We start from the raw sequence: 21423 nt of genomic DNA, 5'->3' as shown, positions 1-21423 counted from the left end.
CTTGTGAATTATTTTTATTCCCTTTCTTTGAACAAACAATTGTGAAGCCCTCCTGTGAAGTATGGTCTCCATCTCTTGTGACTTCAGTTTAGCACTACTGAAAGTTCTCCCCATTAGTTCATGTGGCAGATATCAGCACTATCAACCAGAAAATCTGAAGCCTGTGATAACTGTAGTATTCAGAAATACAGGGAGGGCGTAATGTAGGATGACTGAGGGAGCTGCATCATCTTCTGTCCATATCCATCCCAGTTCTGAGAGCAGTATCTCAGGGAAAAAAGTCTAGGCAGCCCATGCCACGCAACCCAGATGTGTTTCTGAGCCACTGTCTCAGACACGAACAGTGATAAAATAAGTTTATCCTTGCTGTGAATATGTAATCATAAAAATTTGAGAAGTTCTCAGTGTTGGGAAAAGTCACAGGAGGGGTTACAAGGAATTAAGAGTTTTACATTCAGAGGGTTGGATGGTGAACACTAAGAAAGGGCTGTGGCCATACTGAATAGAAGTTGAAGACACATGCACAGAAAATTGCTTATTTACTGAACAATGCTGTGCAGCTGGAGGACGAGGTGGGAGGGAAGAGGAAGAACTCTAAGTGATGTACAATAGGAGAACAAAATAAAGCCTGAAGGATTTTTTCATTTCATACTGTTTCCTTGTTAACATGCCAGATTTCCAGTCAGTTGCCTTTGTAACCAGTACACAAGAATCCACCTTCATCAGAAATTCTGGATGTGCCACTGAATACAGAGCTCACCTGCCTTTTCTAGTACCTTTTTCCATCCATGTTGAGACAAAGCACTGGCCAAAATTTCTTAAGAGCAGCACAAGGCTAACAAACTTGATTGCCTACCTGAGCCACCTAATACAACACTGCCTCAGACAAATCCAGCTACTACTGTGGCAGGTAAGATAGGAAATCAAGACATGGCATTTTGAGTTTATTTGCTCTGAACAAAACAAAAAACGTCACACAGTTTGTGACTGGCTGTGGCTGATCACATAGGAACCCCGAATGACTGTGTTTCAGCATTCCCTCACAGCAGGTGAATCGCTGCTCAGGAGACAGGAACAAACTGCTCCAGAGCCTGATTTACAGAAGTAGTTACAGCAGGTGAGAACTCTGGTTCCTTTTAGAACTTTGCTGCAGTTTTTCCCTTGCTTTTGGTGCTTTACCGTAATGTCTGGAAACCACGTGGCAATACTGGAAGAACATACATAAAAATTTCAGGAAGTCGTGGACTGTGCATTTGCTTTAACTTCACCTCTCAGGGGTCTTTGCAACTACACACCCAAAATGCAAGAACTTCTGCAAAATGTATTCCAGTGGTACAGGGGAGCCAAGCCAAGTGGCACTGATCCTCCTGCACTATAGCAGGCTCGCTCTATGTCTGCAGTGCCGTAACAGGCACAAGTATGCAGCTAGGAATCATGGTAGAGAGCTCGAAGACACTGCCTACCAGCTGCGAGCAGAGATCTGTCAAGTGCAACACCCGGTGCCAAGGTCCTGAAGGCCACACTGTACACATTTTGGGTGGTGTTACATCCAGCTAGGTCGAGGCTGCAGCCAGGGACTGAAAGTCAGTTCATGCACTTGATCTGCTAGAGTAGTTGGAGCAGATCAAATGCACTTTTGGAGCATGCCTTCTAGCTTCATCCAGAGGGAATCCACTCTGTGAGCCCTGAAATGACTTCTACACAGTGACTCAAAGATCCTTAAACAGAGAAACCTAGAAGATTCATTTCAAAAGTGACAATTCAAAAATAACACACTAATGTAGATGTGCCTGAAGAAACAGATGGTAACAGCCTAACTCACACCAATGAAAGCTTGAGAGTACAGTATAATTTTGGTGATACTCCAGTAGCAAAGAGCACTAACAAACCTGTACAACAGCATTGTTTTGCTACGCAGGTCCAAAAAGCCACTGATACTTCCTCTCATTAGCTACTACTAATAAGGTTAAAAAACCCCTTGCTGATAGTCACAGCTGCAAAAATGAAACCCTGGGCTTCTAGCCCAGAATTTTATAAAACAGATGACCAGTTCTTATTGCAGAAATTACCTTTAATGTTTACAAATGCAGGCATTTAATAATCCTTCCAAGTTTCCTATGAAATACCATTTGGAAAAAAACCTGCACCCCACCACATTTACACACATATGTACACGTATTACTTTACCTGATAGATAAACCCACTCATTCTCGGGCTGGCAGACAACATTAGCAAAATGTTAGGGAAGAGAAGAAGATACCTTTCATTCTTTTCCTTATCAAAAAAAGAAAATGAAAGAGTAAATACAACATCACAAGCCCCCTCCCCCGTTTTTTCTGTTTTATATTATTAAAAACTACCATCAATATTACAGCTCCGTAATTACTCCACAAATACTTGCTCCTGCCAAAATAAACTCTCCACAAAATTAAAAAAAAAAAACCAAAGTGCCAGAATTACTTTATTTTTCCACTTGAAAAATGCTAGTAACACATGCCTATACTTCTTCCTGTAGAGTACAGCCTAATATTTTAAGACAGAAATTTTAGAGCCTGGGTGAAATAGTGACCTTAAATAATGAACAACTGTTTTGCTGATTTCAGGAAAACCAAAATTACACATTGGACAGATTTCTTAATATAATTTAGATGGATGCTGTTACTGTAATGTCAAGACCATGGGCTCTCAAACTGGAGAAATCAGATTTTTTAATTATGTTGGACTATGCCCCAAAGTAGAAAAAGAATATGAAAGAAACAATAATGCTTATATTTGCAACAAAACAACTCATTACTTTGTTCTGGTTTTAATTTGCTGGTTTCACTTATGAAGTTGTCCTTTCTGGTTTTATTTTGGGAATATTTTCATGGAAGGAGAAGGGGGGTTACTACTAATCTACTGCTGTAGACAAGCAAGGAAAGAGAGAAGCATTAAGGTATAATGTTTTAATTTTAATCACAAAAAATATATCCCTTGACAAGGCCATCATCTCAGTTTCAAGCATCTTTGCAAAACAATGCAAGTCCTTACCACGATTTAATGTTTCTATCTGGTTTTAAATAAACATTTACAAGTGTCTTATTTTTAAAAAGACAAAATGAAGTGCTTTTGATTAAATGAAGCTGTTCTATTATCTAGATTATACAGCCAAAAAGCTGTAATGCTATGCAGAAACTTCTACAAGTCCAATACATTTGACATTTTAGCTCATGACGACAGCGGAGGCTGGGTTTCATTCTGTTTTTAAGACCAGGAGGAGACACAACTGCAGAAGATGCACTATCAGCTCTACTGAACCTTATTTAACACCTAACAAAATACCTGAGAGAAATAACAGGTGACAGTTTTTTAAATATTCAGTTACATAAAAACTTTTCTCTTTCTTCATATTTATGGACATCTTTGTTCTAAGGGTGGAAACTGACTGAATGAGGTTGCAATTCAAAGCCCGGATCAAGTTCAAAGCTTCATTGATTTTACAGGGGAACAACTTACAGTAAAAACATGTCAGTAACCTGTAAAACATCTCCTTTCTTTTAGCACTTGGTTTTAAGATTCTTTTAACAGTATTTCTGGTAGGACCACCTCTTGTGTGTTCTGTTTGTTTTGTTTTAAAAAAAAAATCACCCCAGACTTTGCAGCATCACTTCCAACTGTATAATGTCTCTTTATTCTATTTCTCCAAAACCACTTGGTTCTCAAGCTTGTATTTCAAAATCTATGACTTGAGCAAAGTGCCCAAAACAGCAAGGAAAGAGCGTGCCTCAGACACCTTACAAAACAAAACTTGAAAGTTTTTGTTAAGTAAAACACACCACTAACTGCTACGCAAAATGATCATGCTAACATAACTGCACATGGAAAATCCTGTTTAATTAGGTACTTTGGAAACAGTCCTGCAAAATCATCTTACTACAATGTTTAAACTGATACATTTGGTTATGTTTCACTAAATTTTACAGATGAAACCACTCATCACCTTCAAGTAAATTTATTTCAGGTTTTGTAGTAAAAGCCTTAAAACAGCGGAGAAAGATTTTAGTCTGGATTAGGGTCTCCGAAGCATTCTGTTTATTTCTGCTAAGTAATGGTTATAGTTAATGTTATTCAAAATGGAAAGACCTGTAGTAAACATGAGAAGGACGTTACCTCACTTCCAGCACACTGAATCATGACCTGGGACATGTAAATCACATTGCCAAGTGTTTTAATATCCTCTCCCTCCCAACAACGGATAGCTTCTGTCAGTATTTGTAGTTCAAGTTCTTTCCGTTTCCGTACTTCTTGACATTGTGCCTAACAAACACAGGGAAAAATACCATCTCTATCAACTCTATCAATTTGGAGCAGGTTAAGGGTAGAAATGCCACTACAGTTGTATTTACTGTTGTGCTTGTAGTACACAGAAGACAGCACCTAACTTGCAGCGTTTTCAATTAGATAACTATTACCGCTATTTCTTATAAAGCCAGTTTCACTAGCTTCAGTATTATTACTTTTCCTTTCAAAATACTGACTTCAGTTATTGTTCCAAATTCAGTCATAGCTCAAACTTCTCCTTTCTTTACATTTTAAATTTCTGTACTTCCAACCAAAAATGGCTAGCCCTAGCAGAAAAGATTAACAAAGCTGTCACAAATACACATGACTATACATCAGATCATCCTCCTTCAGTAAAAAGAGCTAAGCCAATTGTGCAAGCTATGAGTGTATATAACCTTGTGCACCCATTCTTATGTCTCCAACATGCCCTACTAGCTGTACTCCCATTCATTCACATTTTCCTCAACAAAAATTGTTTCCTTTTGTTTGTAAAGCACCCAATAGAATAGGATCCTCAAACCTCTTCTGAACACAGATAATGCTAAACTTCTGCTTTAAAAGTAAAAAATAGAAAATGCCAGGTTACTACCAGTACACACTCCTAACAGGAAGCACAAAACATTAAGTTTATAGTAACTGAGACTGCATTAAATATATGCTTGTTGCAGTTGAGGTGTGTTTTTTCCCCTGTTTTAAAGACAGTAACAGACAGCTCATCTGTTGAAATTAGACTTCGTGCTCCAATTGTAACTAGAAGTTTCGTATCTTCTGAACTTCACTAGCACTCTCCCCTTAATCCTCTCCCAGCTTCAACATCATTCCCCTAGAAGGAATGCCCTTTAGAAAAAACTCAGAAAATATACTCAATTGTTGTAAAGAAGCCCTTCTTCAGGACACTAGTTACGCTAGAACTAGTAGAAAAGCAGAAGCATGAGTAAGAGAGCAGACCAAGAGGTGCAGAATGCTTCGTGTGGCTCTTGCATCAATAACCTATTTGCTATAACTCCCCAGCAAATTACCATCCTTAGCCCTGCTCAAACACCAGCAACTTCCAGGCTTTCAGAAATTTCTTATACAAATATTTACTAAAAAGCTTCATTTTTTAAAGCAATAGAGGGCGATAAAAATAGAAAACATTCTATTTAAAATATACCATCTATTTTTTATCACTCTTACAGAAAGATTTTTGAAGGCAGTCATGGATTTTTGAATATCTGGACGATCCGGATGATAATCCTAAAAACAACGGAGAAAACATACATAACTTTAGTTCTAGTAAAATTGATTTAAAAAGTTTTAGAGGCATAACTGAAAACAAATAAACAATTCTGTAAAATAGAAGTTGTAGACCAATCTGCTCGCTTTTCACAGCAATCTTATTCTTACACCAAACACTGGTGGTCTTGCTTGTAGTACAAATGACGAGTCACAAAACAATCTTATACTTAAAATATAGCCAAGAAAGTTTTACAAGACCTAGTGGATAAGAGATTTTGAAATCCTATTAGGAAAGTGTTTATATTAGAGTTTTATTTGGCATGTTAGCTTTGTCTCAGACTAGATTTCTCACAAACTAGATCCCTCAGATTAGTATGTTCTGTTGTCACTGACAAACCAAACTCTGTGAAAAGACAAAGACCCATGCGCTTTCTATTTAAGTCCCTCCTTCACACTCCAAAAATCTAACTTATGAAACGCAAAGGCAGAAAACAGTAGCTCCTCAAACTCCTTCCCACACGGGAAAGGGCATTTTTGGACAGTATTCAGTAGAAGTCAAAAGGGACTATTTCGGTGACATGTTCAACATGCTGAGGTCTAAGATGAGAAGCAGCACTCCTTCTACAAGATAAAGTAGCCTCAAGTAGTATGCAGGAGACACATTCAATGCCAAGTCAACGGCAATCAAAGACCCTGGCAAGACTGTTCTAGGAGTGAGGATTAGCTTCTCTGGCTAGTTTTACTTTAAACATTTAGCTTTTACAGGAAGTTTTACTGCAGTAAGTTTCAAGCCATTGCAGCCCGTATCTTAGAAGGCTGACAGAAGAGCAAACAAATGTAATTTTGGGTCCCATCATGTTTGACATGTACCTTTAAAATAATTGTTGTCAAATCATCATTAAGCTGGAACATAAATGCTGATAAGATATACCTCCATGTGCCTTTCAAGTTCTTTGAGTAACGTGGGGTATTTATCCAGACGCATAAAAGGTTTGCTGAGGCCCGTGGTCAGTACAAGGATCCCAGGGCTGTTGGCACCTTTCATCTCCATGAATTCTCCTAGCTCCTCACTGCGTACACAAAATATTTAAGCAAATTGAGACCAAATTACCAAGACAATTAAAATTACATGGAATTCTTCACTTCAGTCTTTCATCTGCAAAGAATTCTTCCAATAAAACATGAGGCCAAATAAATAAAAAAGTAATTGAAGTACAACTCCAGTACTGCCATCAGTATCTGCATTAAATAAAATACAGGAACAGAGACGTGTGCGGATTTGGGGTCCATCTAAGGAACAACAGACATATGTTCAAAACCACCATTCTAGGCAACTGATGCTCAAAACCAGCTCCTAAATGCTACCCCATACAAGCAACAATTACAGAATAAAGCCATTTGCACTGTATTTTATTACTCTGCTCTTTATTCTAGTAAAATGCCATCTGACCTTACAGGTGGTTTACACAGGTAATACACAAGCATAAATGAGTCAATGGTTTCACATTTAATCAAGCATTGATATTTTTAAGGTGTCAGGCACTAGCAGGAAGACACAGAATATTTCAGAACCTTTTTCATCCCACATTTACATGTTTAATGGCCTCACCTCACACGTCCAAGGTGTTACTGCAAAATGACCAACTAACCAACAGCCATACAAATGGTAGACCATAAGAGGAATAATTACTGCACAATCTATTCTCAAATGAGTTAGGGTTTCACTGAGGGTGTAATTACGCAACACTTGTTTTGACAGCAAAGCCACTGAAAGAAATTCATGCTCGCCAAGTATCATGAACTGCCTCCCCTATCCAGATGTTTTTTCATAATTGAATAATTTCTAAGAACTGGCCCAAGTCCTCAACTTTTTCATTAACTCAGTTAAAACAGCAACGTATCCTGGAAATTTCAGCTTACTCTGCTATCAAGGAAACTTAAAATAGATGCATCTTCTGCTTCCTTATAAAGCAGAGATTTCAGAAGACCATGGTAGAGGACAAGTTTTTCAAGACTTTAAATGACCAGGAATAAAATGAGCCCTCTCTGTGGGGAAAGGAAGCCATGGTAACATCTGGGCTGCTTTCCAGGCTTCAGAAAATACAAGTTGCAGAAGAACATGGGATTCTAAAGACAAAAAAAAATCTAAATAAAGGAAACTGAGAGCCACTTATTAAAAAAAAAATATAACATTCATTCAAGCTGTGTCATTCTAGACATCTGCAGATGAGGTTGCTCATGTTTTGAGGCCCTGTTGCATTACATTCACTAGTTCTCAAAAAAAAACCACAACAAAACCCACTACTACCATGTGACAGTAAATTCTACTCTAAGATATCCTGAAAGTCCTTACTTTCTACGGCTTAACAGCATTACACCCCTGTAAGTCAGAATTACTACTACAACTTTTTTCCCCTCCCTGGTGATCGGCATAGTCTCATTTCTCAAAGGAAGCCTTAGCCAGCTATCAGCTTCAGTACTTTTAGGAAGTGTAAAAACAGTGTCAAACACCAAAAGCAATAAGGGAGGAAACACTTGTACATTATGGCCTCAGTAACAAAAAGGGAAGGGCAAGGATCTCCAAACCTATGACACAGTGTTTTCATGCAGAAGTGAAAGAAAATCTTGACCTGCTCAATTTCCCTAGGAAAAAAACACTGATAGTACACTGCCGTAATACACATGCTCAGTTACTAGTGAGTCATGCTATACAAAAGCATTACATAGGAGTAAGACAAAACAGACCTCTTCAGACACACACACACACTCTCCTTTCCATTTCAGAACAAGTGACACTTTGCTTATTAATGTCATTTGTCCAAAAGGAAGAGAGCAGAATTAGAACATGAACTGTGACCCCTCCATCCCAATGTAAGTGCTTTACCCACCATCCCACCCGGATCTCTCTCCTTCCAGCTCCTAAAGCTTCCCCAGGTTCACAGATGAGAAAGTACTTTTTCCTACAGTTACTCCAAAGTTTACTTGTCTTCATATTAGTTAATTGGTGTTTATTTACAGTACCTTGCTTAAACACATCCAGCAACGTTTCTGCATTGTCAGTTCCAGCACAACCTTATGCCACCTCTTTTAGAGCAGCACTCCACCCCCATTTTGACTAGGTGCCTGCATTTGTGCAATTTCTGCTGTATTCAACTGCAGAGCTGAGAAATCAGCGAGGGGATTTCCCAACACCTGCTTTGCATTTTAAAGATGCAAAAGGCTTCCCGTGTTTGACAATGCCCATAGCTCCACTAAGCAGACCTTGCTACATCCCTCTCAAGCAACATTTATCAGCAACACCAGGCCTTCTAAAATGAGTTTGTGCCATGATCAGGTTTTAACCAAAATGAAAACCCACTGAAAAACCTCCTACAGTACCTTGCACGAAGAATTATGATAATGCAACACAGATAAACCTGAGTAATCTTCTAGCTTGAATTTAAAATCAACTAAATCTGGCCAACTCTGAACATCTAGAGTCTGATGACTTCCCTTGCCTTAGACTTTCTTGGTCACAGACCTCACTCAGCATAAAGTCACACCAACTTCAGAAATTAACTGATTCTGGTGGCACCCTAAATATGACTAAGGATTCTGACTCACATTTTGGTTTTACAGTGTTACCAACTATTTATTCATCATTCAGGCTAATTCACTGAAACATTAAGCTGCATGGCTATGGTATGGTGACACATCCTCTCCTCCTGACCCTGCTAAAAGGGAAGAAGCTGTTTCCAGCCAGTGATGAGGCAGACAAATGATGCTATGGCACATCATTTCCAATACCAAGTTTCACCTGTGAAAGCCCTTCTGTCAGAAGGTACTCAGTGGTTTTAAGTCTCAGTTCACTGTGTACATGACACTGATCATGTGTATGCCACTGCTTTTTTTGGTCTTATCCATTAATTCCCCCTGTAAACACCCTCCTTCATCCACGTCAGCATCATAAAGTAGAATTACATATGGCACTTGATAAGTATCTTCATCTATTTTAAGGTAGACATTTGCTACAAGAACCAACAGCAAGTAACTGTTTAAACTCATTCTTTGCATTTTGTTTGCTTCAGCCCCAGCTGCCTAACTTTATCAACTATTCCCCTTCATGTTATCTGCTGTTCTTTCCCATTTCAGGCAGCATAATCCATACGCATATCTGCACAGATTCCCTTTTCTTCCTGACATAGCAGTATGTTCTACAAGACATGCCAAATGCAAATACCATTTGGCCAAAGGCCATTCAATCTAATATTGTTCTAACAGTGTTAATTTTTGCCATTAGAGTACAAAGAGGCAAGCCCCCCCCCCCCCCCCTTCCTAATAACTTCAGCCATTGCCTTGCTGCTGGATGCATACAAGTGCATTATATTCATAGTATTTGCTGAGCTATCCACTAACACAATGCTTGTGCTTCTTCCCCCCCACCCTTTTTTTGTTTGGTTTTTTTGGTTTTTTGTTTTTGTTTTTTAAATTTAATGCCTCTACAGTAGGAGGAGCATCAGTTACCATTTCACCCACATTCACATTTTTAATTTGCATTATCACTGTTCCATTTCTTCCCAACTTCGGCATTATGAAATGGATGTGAGAAAACAGGAAAAAAACCTCACTGTAGCCTGAATTAACACTGACTACTTGGAAACCCGAAACAAAATTCTGATATTATCTTGTTTTCACTGTCTACTCTGCAGTGCGTTTAAGTAAACACACTGTGGTTACGCAATGTTGCAGCAGTTTCCAGGCCATTCACTGCTCTTTGACGCAAGATACTTTGCTGTATATTACCTCCTTTTTACTTAATCACAGTATAGGAACCTACAAAGCAAGTTTAAACCTCAGCTCACTTGAAATGTACACAAAGTCCTGAAAAACAGGCTTAGCAATGGCATCATCAGGAAACCTTTTCAAGGGAGCAGTGTTAATAGGTGTAATTAAAAGTGAATGACGTAGCTTTTCTCTCAACATTCCCAAGAGGACAATGTTTCCTTTCATACACTTCTGTGCTTCCCTCTGACAAGTTTGGACATGCCAGCTTGTTCAAACGCTAGTATGAACACACATTTTTAATACAATAGTACCCAAAAATTTTGTCTGAGCAGTTCCATCACGTAGACCCCATTAGTAGTCTACTCATGCTAAACTGACCTGCTACTTCTGCAGCTTTGTGGACACAGGCAAAATGGATGTTCCTTTAACTCAAGGCTTAAAGCAAGCATCCTTCATTTATTCACAAAGGACAAATACAATACAGGGCATAATGGAAAGGTTTACTTTCAATAAAATATGGGTCAGTTAAAATACTGTTTGAATATGACAACAGCTCACAATTGTTTTTTAATTAACTGCAGCTTAAAAAGTCCATGTCATTAGCTTAAAAGCACAGCTGCTTTGCGAAAGACAAGACAGACAATGGCTATTTCATGTCACAGTTTCAGTCACTGCCTGCAATTACCACACTCTCCTAGGTAGTCTATGCTAAATAAAACTCCAGCCCACAGCTAGGCAGTGTATTTTTTTAAAAAGGTATCATTTAGCTGAACAGGAAAAACTTTTGAACGGTGAAATCATCAACTTAGGCAGTTGTGACTAAATAAGTAGCTTTTCAGAAAGAGGCAGCTGAGATTTGAATTCACTACGTGCGTCATTTTACAGAATAAAATGCAGAGAAGCATACAGAAGCGCTGTGTTTCATTTATCCCGAAATCTCGAACTGAAGAGTTCTCCCCACTCCAGACTAGTTAGTTCACAGCTTGAGACACTTTCAAGGTCACCATGAAAAGTGTCTTTAAGCCCTATTAATACATTCAAATCTTTCTTAGTACAACTGCCTCAAAAGCTGCAAATCAAATTGCGCGAAGGGAAGACAAGTTCAGATGTGCCTACAGTAACGGAAGGCAAAAAAAAAAGCAAGCCATTTAAACTTGAGGAAAAGCAGATCCAGGAACTAGAACATATACATTTAAAGTCACAACTTACACTTCTGAAGTAGGTCTTTGTTTGTAATAGATGGAGCACGAGCTATCGCTGCTGAGGGGTCTGAGGACTGCACACAGGCACCGCATTTTGAGAACGCTGTGGCACAGCGTGGCTCAACAACCCCTCAACCGCAGCTTTTAATTTCCTAGTGCTAAAACTTCCCAGTCAAGCTCCTCTCCCGGGGACTGTTGCTTGGTGTATGACATCAGCCTGCACACTTGCAGGCTCAGGGATGCACCAAAGTGGGGGAGGCACAGAGTTTTCTGACTCAAGCTGATTTGTATTCAACGCTCCAGTTACTTGGAGTAATTTGTGATGTTTCAGCTCCACACATTTTATCCAGACTGCTAGGTCTGTGATGCAAGTGTAGAATATGCTTGGGACATGTTATCTGAGAGAAGAGAAGAATCTTGCAAAATTAACATCTGAACAAGCAAAGATTTGTGAATAGCTTTCTTGCAGCTGAGAACTGGCTTGATACTTAACAAAATAAAAATAGCAGGCGTATATTACTATTTTCTGGCTGCCTTATCATCAAATTGTATTCTTTTGGAAACATTTTTCTTCCATTTTCTTTTAAAATAAACATACTGTTGTTTAAACAAAGTAAAAAAAGCTTAAAAACCTCTCACCCCTCACCCCCCAATAATTATATACTTAATGCTGATTACCTCGAGTCTGTACTCTCCATATTTCTTCACAAGAGTTTTATGTCCACTGATCAGTGGGCCCTGAGACTATTATTTTTTTTAATTACATTATCCATTCTCCAGTCAGTTCTACACTCATGTATCCTTCCTCTTGTGATTGTGGATACAGTCCACAAAGTCTCAGTCCTAGCTTCTGTCTCCTCTTTTTCTTGGCTGGAGTTTCTCCTTGCAGTAAGCACTGTGATCATCCCCAGGTAGTCTCGGCAACACGAGGTGTTAGCTATCTTTCTCCACTGCAATTACCCATTTCTATACTTGTATCCAGCTGGGTTTTTTAATTTGAGACAAATTCATTCTTTCACACCTTAGGTTGCTCAGCCTGTTTCTTCTCCTACTAGAAGGCAAGCATGTCTATGATCAGAAGCACACACAGAAACCAATGCTACTTTGACTAGACACTATGCCCTCAAGGCAGCACTGCTCTCACCAGCTAGCAAAACTATCTCCTAAAATAATACTGTATTATTATATTGGATTACCTAGGGAACTGGGATCTCCGAGCAAAACTATGGGATATTAGAAACAAACCTCATACAATGGAGCCAAAGAAAGTATGAGTGTTACAGAATAAGTAAATGAAATAGGGATCGCATACAGTGGCACTAGAGCCGCTATGACAGAAGGGAACAAGAGGCAGTGGTGGAAACATGCGAGATGCTGAGCTTCATCAGAGCCACCCCCAGCTGTACCTGGCAAACTCCACCCCTTCAGTTCTAGCCAGTGGCTTAAGACACAAATTATAAGAAATGATGACAGACCTAAGGAAAAGTGACTTATTTCTTCAAAATTATTGATTGATTACACAAAGAATTTTATTTCTGGGAAAAGAATCCACGCAACAGCTCTGAAACAATTTGAGGCAGAAAGTACCTACCAAATTTCAAGATTCTCTACAACTGGAGAAATATGTTGAGTATCAAGTCTAACGCCTTGGCTAAAACAGTCCCACAACTGGAAGGAATAAGAGAAGCCGTTCCGAAACTTAACAGATTTTTTTCTTGTTGTGATTCTCAGGCAAATACAACCTCAGAAGCATGCAAGTCTGGAACCTGAACTCCTGTATGTATTATTAGCTTTTATTCTCATTTCTTCATATTCACATACACTCAGGTCTCTAACGATACTCATTTCAGTAGTTCAACTATTAATTATCAACTTCAGGAAATTAAAGATGTTTGCAGCTTTGACGATTTGAACATGTAAAATCTCTTTATTTATTAAGTACTATAATTAACCCCCTTCATCCCCAACTGTGTATTTATGTAAACAGGCATCAATGAAAACATATGAGCATATATCCCCTTATTTTGTAATAACCGAAGAGAAGCCCCCACATTGCTGCTACATATGATCAAGAAGCAAATAAAGAAGAGAAAGAGGAAACAGGGTTGGTATTCATACTGAAGGGTATTTAAAAAAAAGGAGAAAGAAAAAGATGACAGTCACATTCCAATTGAATGCCCTTCAGCCCCATACCAAGTACTGCTATTTAGAACTGACTTCACAAAAACGCTATAGTCAAAACCTCCTTTTTTTGAATAAGTCCAAAAAATTCTAAGTTAATATCACGTTTTATCTATACAGATGCATACAACAGAGTCTTTACCAGGTGTCAATGACATTTTAAAAAGTATTACAACACTGCTCTAAGACCATGCTTGACATGCCTTAGAAAATGACATATAAAAACCTCATGTGTAAAATTCCAAACCAGATGCTTATAATTTTGATGTTACAGTGATCCAACTGGTTAAAGAAACAATACAGTTAATGCTTCTAAATAACAGCAAATTTCCTTTAAGTTGTTTTCAGTCAGCAACAGTAGAAACACAATAATATAACTAGTATATTTTATATAATAAAAAACCGAACTAGTTTTTGAAGTTTCACCTAGAGCAATTCTGTAGGTTTTTTGTTGGTGTAGCTCCCACCAAAAGGAAGTGAACTTTAATAAACTGCAGAAAATACTAACTTTGTGGTATAAGAATCTGATTTTAAATTATCTGCTAGGGTGTTTGGTTTTTTTTGCAGCAAAGCTTTTAGAAGCAGTTAATGCATATGTGTTCAGTTTATGAAGTGCACAGAGTTCATGGCAAAAAATAATCTGCTGTAGACAGTTAATTTAAGTTCCAAATCAAACTGCTCCAGACTGTTCCTTTTTTCTCTCTCTAAACTGCTACTGAATAGCACAGCTGTTACAAACACGATATTCAAATCCAAGACCTATTTCTCTGCTATATTTTTGCCGGTTTGAAAACACACATAATGCTTTTGGACACTCTGCTAAAACTGTATCACAAAGACAGTCAACAAATCACCAGTTTCTTAAAAAGAGTCTAAACCTTGGTTTTTGATGTCTGAAAAAATGCAGTTCAGTATTATCTAGTATTAACCCTAGTGTAGTGGTTTTATTATTACTACAATCAGGACTATCCTCAAACCTTACAGTAATTTTTGCATTAATGTTTATGAGGGATGCTTTCACACACTAAAAACATCTCAGCTAAATAGACAAGGAGCCAGTTCTGAGTATTTTCCTTTTCTTCATGCCTGAAACAGTTTATTACTCCTCTCTTCCCCCCCTACACCTTTAAAACAATGTAGTTAAAAGCTTTCTGAGAAGAAAAGGTTCAGAACTGCTTACAGCCACCTTCAGATTTCTTCATGGCAGCCAGCTCAAGCAGGTTTTTTAGCCAAGCCACTTGCTACCTACAGCAATGTTCAAAAATGAAGGGCTAGAATAATAAAATAGGCATAATGAAAAAAACAACAACAACGGGATTCACTTCTGTTGACTCATGCCTGGCAACACGATAGCATTAAATAAAGCTGCTTATCACAGCTTGTCTCCCCTTGAGCTATCTCTTATGAACAAGACAATTGCTTTGAACTTACTTCAACAGCACATTACTTAACTGTTCTATTATACTTATATTGACTCCACCAGGATTTGATAGGGAGCTGACTCCACAGATCAGAAGCTGAGTTTTTCTTGGGACAACTTACGCACAAAGCAACAGGAGGAGGAGAAATACTTCTCCATTTGCAAAACAAAATGGCTTTCTTCCTCACATTTCTATCACGGTTTCTTCAGACATAGCTATTCCCTGTGTTTTCCAAAAGTTCAGAGAGCTAGGACATTCTTTTACAAATATCTCCAAATCTTAAGAAATGTAGACGATCACTTGGCTATCACTTGCCATCTTCCATCTATACATTAAATCCCAGACTTCTGTATAGAAAGAGCATAAAAATGTGAACAAACAAAAACTTTAAGCCTAAGAGTATTAAAACCCACATAGGTATGGATCACCTAAATATTTACCATTTAGAGTAAGTGATACTGGAAGTAGGCCATTTGAAAGAAAACAAACGCTACAGGGTTTCATCAGGGAGTTTTAAACATTTTTTTTTTTTTAAGTTTAATTTGTCATTGCTTCTCAAAAATCCTTCTTGCTGGCTATATTGCAATGCAATTTTTCAGCTTTATTTTTCAAACTGGTGTTGGAACACAGTTACATGTCTTACTAATGTAAGTGATAGTTCATCATAGTATTTGGTAGCTAGAAGGTTTATTTATAATATTTTCAGTTGAGCTTACAAATACACCACATAGTGTTGCTGTTTAAACAAAATGTGAGTTCTTGGAAGACGCTACCACTATAGCAAACAAATCAGTTATGCTTCTTTTTTTAGGGAATGTTAAGAATATACAAAATATCTCTACTTTGGTCCATCACATCAATACAAAAAAAAAAAAAAAGGGGGGAGGGGGGTTGTGAAGCAAGAAGAACAGACATCCTGCTAGAATTTGTCCTGGAAGTTCATGGTTTTGTCCTGGAAGTTCATGGTTCTGTCCTGCACCACAAGCAAGCATAGAAAGCCCTGAAGTAACAGCTGCTTTAGCACATGCTCATCAGAAGAATACACAGGAAAATTTTGTGAAACCTGACTTCTTTAATCAAATTCTGGCCTCAACACTCTTCCCTCAAGGTGACACAGGGCATGTTCTATGCAAATTCAAAGTCTATCCCAAAGCTGAGCAACCTACATCGTATTAACTCAGCATCGTGCTTCTTACACACAGAGGAAACACCAATCTTGTAGACTTGAAAAGCTCACACTGCTTTAATATTACTCAAAAGTAAAGCTAAGGGTATACCATTATAAAGTATATACAAGTGTACAGGCTTTTAGAGGGGTAAGTTAAAATTCACCATCTAAAAAGCCTACTAGTAATCATGTCAATTATGCCATAATTTCACAAACTTGTTTTGTTCTCGACATTTTTAAAATGAAGATGACTGTCAGTACAGTTTGCTTATGTAGTCAGAGTCCAGCATGTGTTTTTAAATGAGAAAACTCTCTCAAGCGATTGATAATGCACTGCCAAAAGCAACAAGCTGGTCTTGATCATATGGAACAGCTCTGTGTTGTGGTGGGTTTTTTCCTTTATTTTTTTTTCCCCTTAAACATGCTTTACTATACCAAATCTGTGTCAAGACAGACATCACAGCTTTACAACACGAGTATATTCTATGCACTTTTTTTTTATCAGACTTAAAAAATGGCAAAGTGAACATACCTGTGTTCTGTGAGAACATTTACCGCTGATGGATGGTTGGCACAGTATGCAAGGTATAAGCCTTTCATTTGTGGCATCAAATTTAGAAAACATCCTCCAACTCTCTGCTGAGCTTCAGGTAACCTAAAAAACAGAGTAGTAAAGAAGAAATCACTGTAATACCAACCAGACACAGAAATAAATTAAAGCCTGGAAAAGCAGCGTATACTGGAGTTTTGTTTTGTTGTTGGGTGGTGTGTTTGTGGGTTTGTTGTTTGGGGTTTTTTTTATGCTGTTGGTTTGTTGTTTTTTTCCAAATAAAAATCAGATAGGTTTCTGTTGTCACTGACCAGCAACCAACACCTTTTTCTTCCTTCTTTACAGCTTCACAGCTTACCTATAACTGTCAGGCCCGATTATGCCACCACAGTATAGGCAGAATATGGTATATACCTATAAGACAGTCATTCAGCAGAACTTTTTCAAGAACTAGTAGTAGTTAGCACCTTTCTTAGGAGTTTGATTTTTAGTCAATATACCTACCTGTTAGAACAGTTTACTATCCACTTATATATGCCATGCCAAATCTTAAAAGCAGTATTTCAGCACTTAGACAAAAACTGAATGGAGCAGTAACAGGACTCTCTCCCTCTACCCTACACTAGCAGAGATGATAAATCTTTTAATAAATATTTTAAGCCTAAGTATCATATTAAGCTCTGATAGCACATATAGAAGCCAGTCACAGTGCAGTAACAGGCTGTTTTCACACAACTGTCATTAATCTGTGTTTAAGGACCATAAAGGACTTTTATGTTGGCTTTTAACTAGGGAAAGAGTGCTGCTTTACCACCATCAGTACAGAAATACTTTCTATACCTCATACTTACTTCATCTTTCATGCTCAAATGCACCACACTTGCTAAGCAGTGAAGAAAAATTTCACAATTCTGTTCAGAAGAGCTTATTTTTCCTAGCATAGAACGGTGCTTAAATAACAGAAGGCTCAGTGACTAGCAAAAAAAGATGACTCGGGAAGCGAAAGAGTATTTAGAAGAAAAGCTTACTTGCACACAGTCAGTGAACCTAATGAACTTTGATTAGGTTTGTCAGAGAAATATGTGCATATTTATTCATATAAATAAGGGAGGACAGGATATGAAGAAAGATAATATGATATACACAGTGTATTGTTCAAAACTTTTTTAGCAGAAACTCATCTAAAATTGCAGTAAGAAAATATTTGGAGCATAAATATTTGAAATTGCCCATCTGACACCCACTTAGAACCGGTACGATCAGCAGAAAGTAAAAGTCTGACTTCTGAGTTTGCATCTGTACAAGCAGGGGGGAAGAGGAGAGAGAAAATTGCAACTCTTCCAATCTTATTCTTAGCATCTCCTTAAGCTGCATACTTCAGATGCAAATAAGGGCACACTCACATTCTTTTTTAAAATCTAAAATTATTTTCAAATTGAACACAACTGATGGGAAGAAGCATACACTCTTAACTCGCCATGCTTCTTTCCTGCTACTGTATCACCATTCTCAGAACCACTCAAAAATATCTATACTAGATTGCTTCCTATGTGAGAAAGAATAAATTGGACAAACAAGTGAACAATGTTGTAAGGGTGTCAGAAGGGATGAAACCCTATGATTTTCTACAGAGCAACTCCCACTTGAAGGACTAAGCCTCTTCAGCAGTAGGTTGTATGGCAGTAGCTGACCGTGTAACTCATGCTGAAGTCAACCAGAAAATGGGACACCAGGTTTTCATCAACCCTAGACCACAAGCTTATCTGACACCTTGTCCAAACCCACTGCAAGATAAAATGTTTCAATTCTCCATACATTTCCTCTCCTTGCAGAGACTGCATCTCCTAACACAAGTCTTTGCTTCTTTGTGAGATGAGACAAACAGTGGATTTTGTTGTTGTTGTTGTTATCCATTTAACTACTCTTAAAACCAATATTCCACACTGTTCTAAAGCTAGATAAGTAAGTCCTCAAGTAAGTACTCAACTGACATACTGTTAGCACAGTCAAAGGGCTTCACACTAACTAATATTAGTTCCAACAATTCTCTCTGGAAGAATATCGTTTTTCTAATTTAAAAAAATGTATTTTTTTTAAAAGTGAAGATTTTCTGTAATTGTCCTGAGCATGTACATACAGTTTCTAACCAAGAATATTTAGTATGTTCCCTCTGAAAGAGTGAGAGGCATTCCAGTGAACTTCAGTGGAAAACAACCATTCAGCTTTCCATGACAGCTGCTCCTCTGGGCAGGGGGTGCTCAAACACTGTCATCTTTTCCTACTCCTTAGGTTTGCCCATAGTAGTTAAAATTCAAAGTTCATCCCCAGAAATATTCCCGCAAATTTCAATACAGTAAGTCTGTCTCCAACTAAGCTGTTCAGTCCCTCTGTACAGTATGGGAAGGCCTACCCAATGAAGTCAAAAATTAACCGTACAAGTGTTCAAAATGCAAGGTGGGGAAACCTTTCCTTATTTGAAAGCAACACTCACTACAGACACCCAGGAAATGACAGCTGAATCCCCAGCTAGCACATCGTGCCAGGTACTCTCCCATCACATTACCAGTGCTCCTTACATTAAAGGCTGGGGTCCGTGGTTTACTGTCTTTCATCTTTATTTCTCTTCCAGAAAAAAGTTCAAATTCTGAAATCAATAGAGTGGCTACGTTTCCAGGGATTTAGGAGAAAACCAGGGGCATTCCCCAGCATACTGAGCAATGCTATTCTTACAGCCTTCCAAGCAGCATTTCCTGCCTAGCAGCTGGTCCCCTTTAATAAATCTAAACATGAACTAATAATACTTTCTTCAAGTAACAGATGCAGCAAAAGTCTCAAACTGTGAAGATGTACTCAAGGCATATAACTCAGTATAAAATAGTCAGAGGCCCCAGTAAACAGTTGCTGAAAATGATTAAATTCCTTTTTGTACTTAGTGCCAGGGCAGGGGTGGGGGGGTAGGGAAAGTGAATTAGGCTGTTCATACCATGCAGACATCTGTGTCTTCTCAGTCTGCTGTTCTTTTAGCAGAATGAAAGACTGACATTTTCTTTTACATGTTGCACATGCATTGCAACTTCATACTGCACGTTCTTTGTTGAACTAAGTTAATTAGTGGACTTCATGAGGGGGTTGGCAACTCATCCCCTTTTACTTTTCTAATCCATGCATTAGTCACAAGTGTTCTGCTATTTCTAGAGCAACAATTAATAAATTATCTGTATCTCCTTTAACTGCTGAAAAACTAACAGTTTAATGCCTATCACTACATGATATAAAACTTTTAGTAATTAGTGTTGTATAAAGAGCACAGCTATTTTACAATTTATACCAAAGTTTTCATCCCAATATTCTCATATTTGATACTTTAAAGAAGAATCACATAAGTATTATATATGCATAAAAGTGATAGCTTCAGTTATGAAAAGGCCAAAGGTATGTTTTAATTTCATTTACAGCATCAAGAGAACCATAACAAAGCCTCTGCTGTTGTACACATGCTACAGGCATCATCATACAACTACATCTAAACTACCTAACATCATCTGCTTGTGGAGTTACATCTGACAGCTATCAGTTCTGTTTCTCCAGACTTAAAACAGATTCCCACTACAAGGTATTTCAAGAAAAGAAAGAAAATACCTTGCTACTCAATCACACTTACTTTAAGATTCTATTCAAAACTGGACTAAAGTTAGACTAGCAGCCGATGGAGAAAGAATGACATTACAGAACATCCAATTATGTCTTGTGTGTTCTGAAGAAACCTGTCTTAGTTTTGGCATCAGCGGACATTACAACGTTCTGGGAAAGGCTGTGGGAACTGTGCTGAATCCAGACAAATTTAAACACAGACTAACAAAGGCAATTTTAAAACAAAAGTAGGTAACAAAATGTAATCAGCACTGTATGTTTTCTTTTTACAAGGAGATCAGATGTCCCTAAGTTTCACTTGACTGTGTGGTTAACATAAGAGCATCATGCAGCAATGTATGTCCCTGCATATGTGCAGAACCTGCCACAAACTGGAAACTTTCAGTTATCTGGGTGGCATTTTACGCTCTTCCCCATCTTTTCCCACAGAAAGATAACTGCAGAATTTCCTGCCCCTCTCTCAGTCTCTTGAAGGAGCTGGAGCATCATTGTAAGTTTGCTAAGTTTGCAGGAGATCAGTACAGAGAATGCCTTGAACTTAAAAGCTGATAGCAGAGAAGACCCACAAGAAGTGAAGGTCTGCAAAAATTAAGGGGTAATTGTGATCAGCAACTCCAAGGGATGCAGCTTGTGAACAAACACAAGATTAGATGTTATCTCATGAGGCTTCACAGTTAACAAGGTTACTAAAATAAGGGGGACACTTCACAACTTTGACCTGATGTTTGCACAAATGGAGGCATCATTCAACTTACCCACAATCCATCAGTCTAATTTTCAATGCTCTCTTCACAACTATGCCTTTCACTATTTGTCTATTTGCTTCACCTCTCAGACATCACTTAATACACACGTTTGTTTCAGGCAATCTGAGACACTGTGTTCAAACTCACTTAATGATAACCTTATTTCTGTTGATATTCACAATAACCAAAAGCAAGGGAC

General features: G+C 38.1%; 1 protein-coding gene across 6 annotated transcripts in view; it reads right to left on the bottom strand.

Annotated features, from left to right (window-relative positions):
• The window catches only part of ARHGEF7 (Rho guanine nucleotide exchange factor 7), a 125957-nt gene that overhangs the window by 27439 nt on the left and 77095 nt on the right, over window positions 1-21423 (bottom strand). For all 6 annotated transcript variants that reach the window (XM_056327736.1, XM_056327737.1, XM_056327738.1 and 3 more), the window contains 5 exons: window positions 16810-16932; window positions 6473-6611; window positions 5500-5559; window positions 4150-4296; window positions 2188-2274 (listed from right to left, as the gene is read on the bottom strand). In XM_056327736.1, the coding sequence (XP_056183711.1) occupies window positions 2188-2274; window positions 4150-4296; window positions 5500-5559; window positions 6473-6611; window positions 16810-16932 (556 nt within the window). The remainder of the gene's footprint in view (window positions 1-2187; window positions 2275-4149; window positions 4297-5499; window positions 5560-6472; window positions 6612-16809; window positions 16933-21423) is intronic.

This window comes from Falco biarmicus, chromosome 2 (assembly GCF_023638135.1).
Source record: "Falco biarmicus isolate bFalBia1 chromosome 2, bFalBia1.pri, whole genome shotgun sequence".
NCBI lineage: Eukaryota > Metazoa > Chordata > Aves > Falconiformes > Falconidae > Falco > Falco biarmicus.
This window is presented reverse-complemented; position numbering and strand designations above follow the sequence as displayed.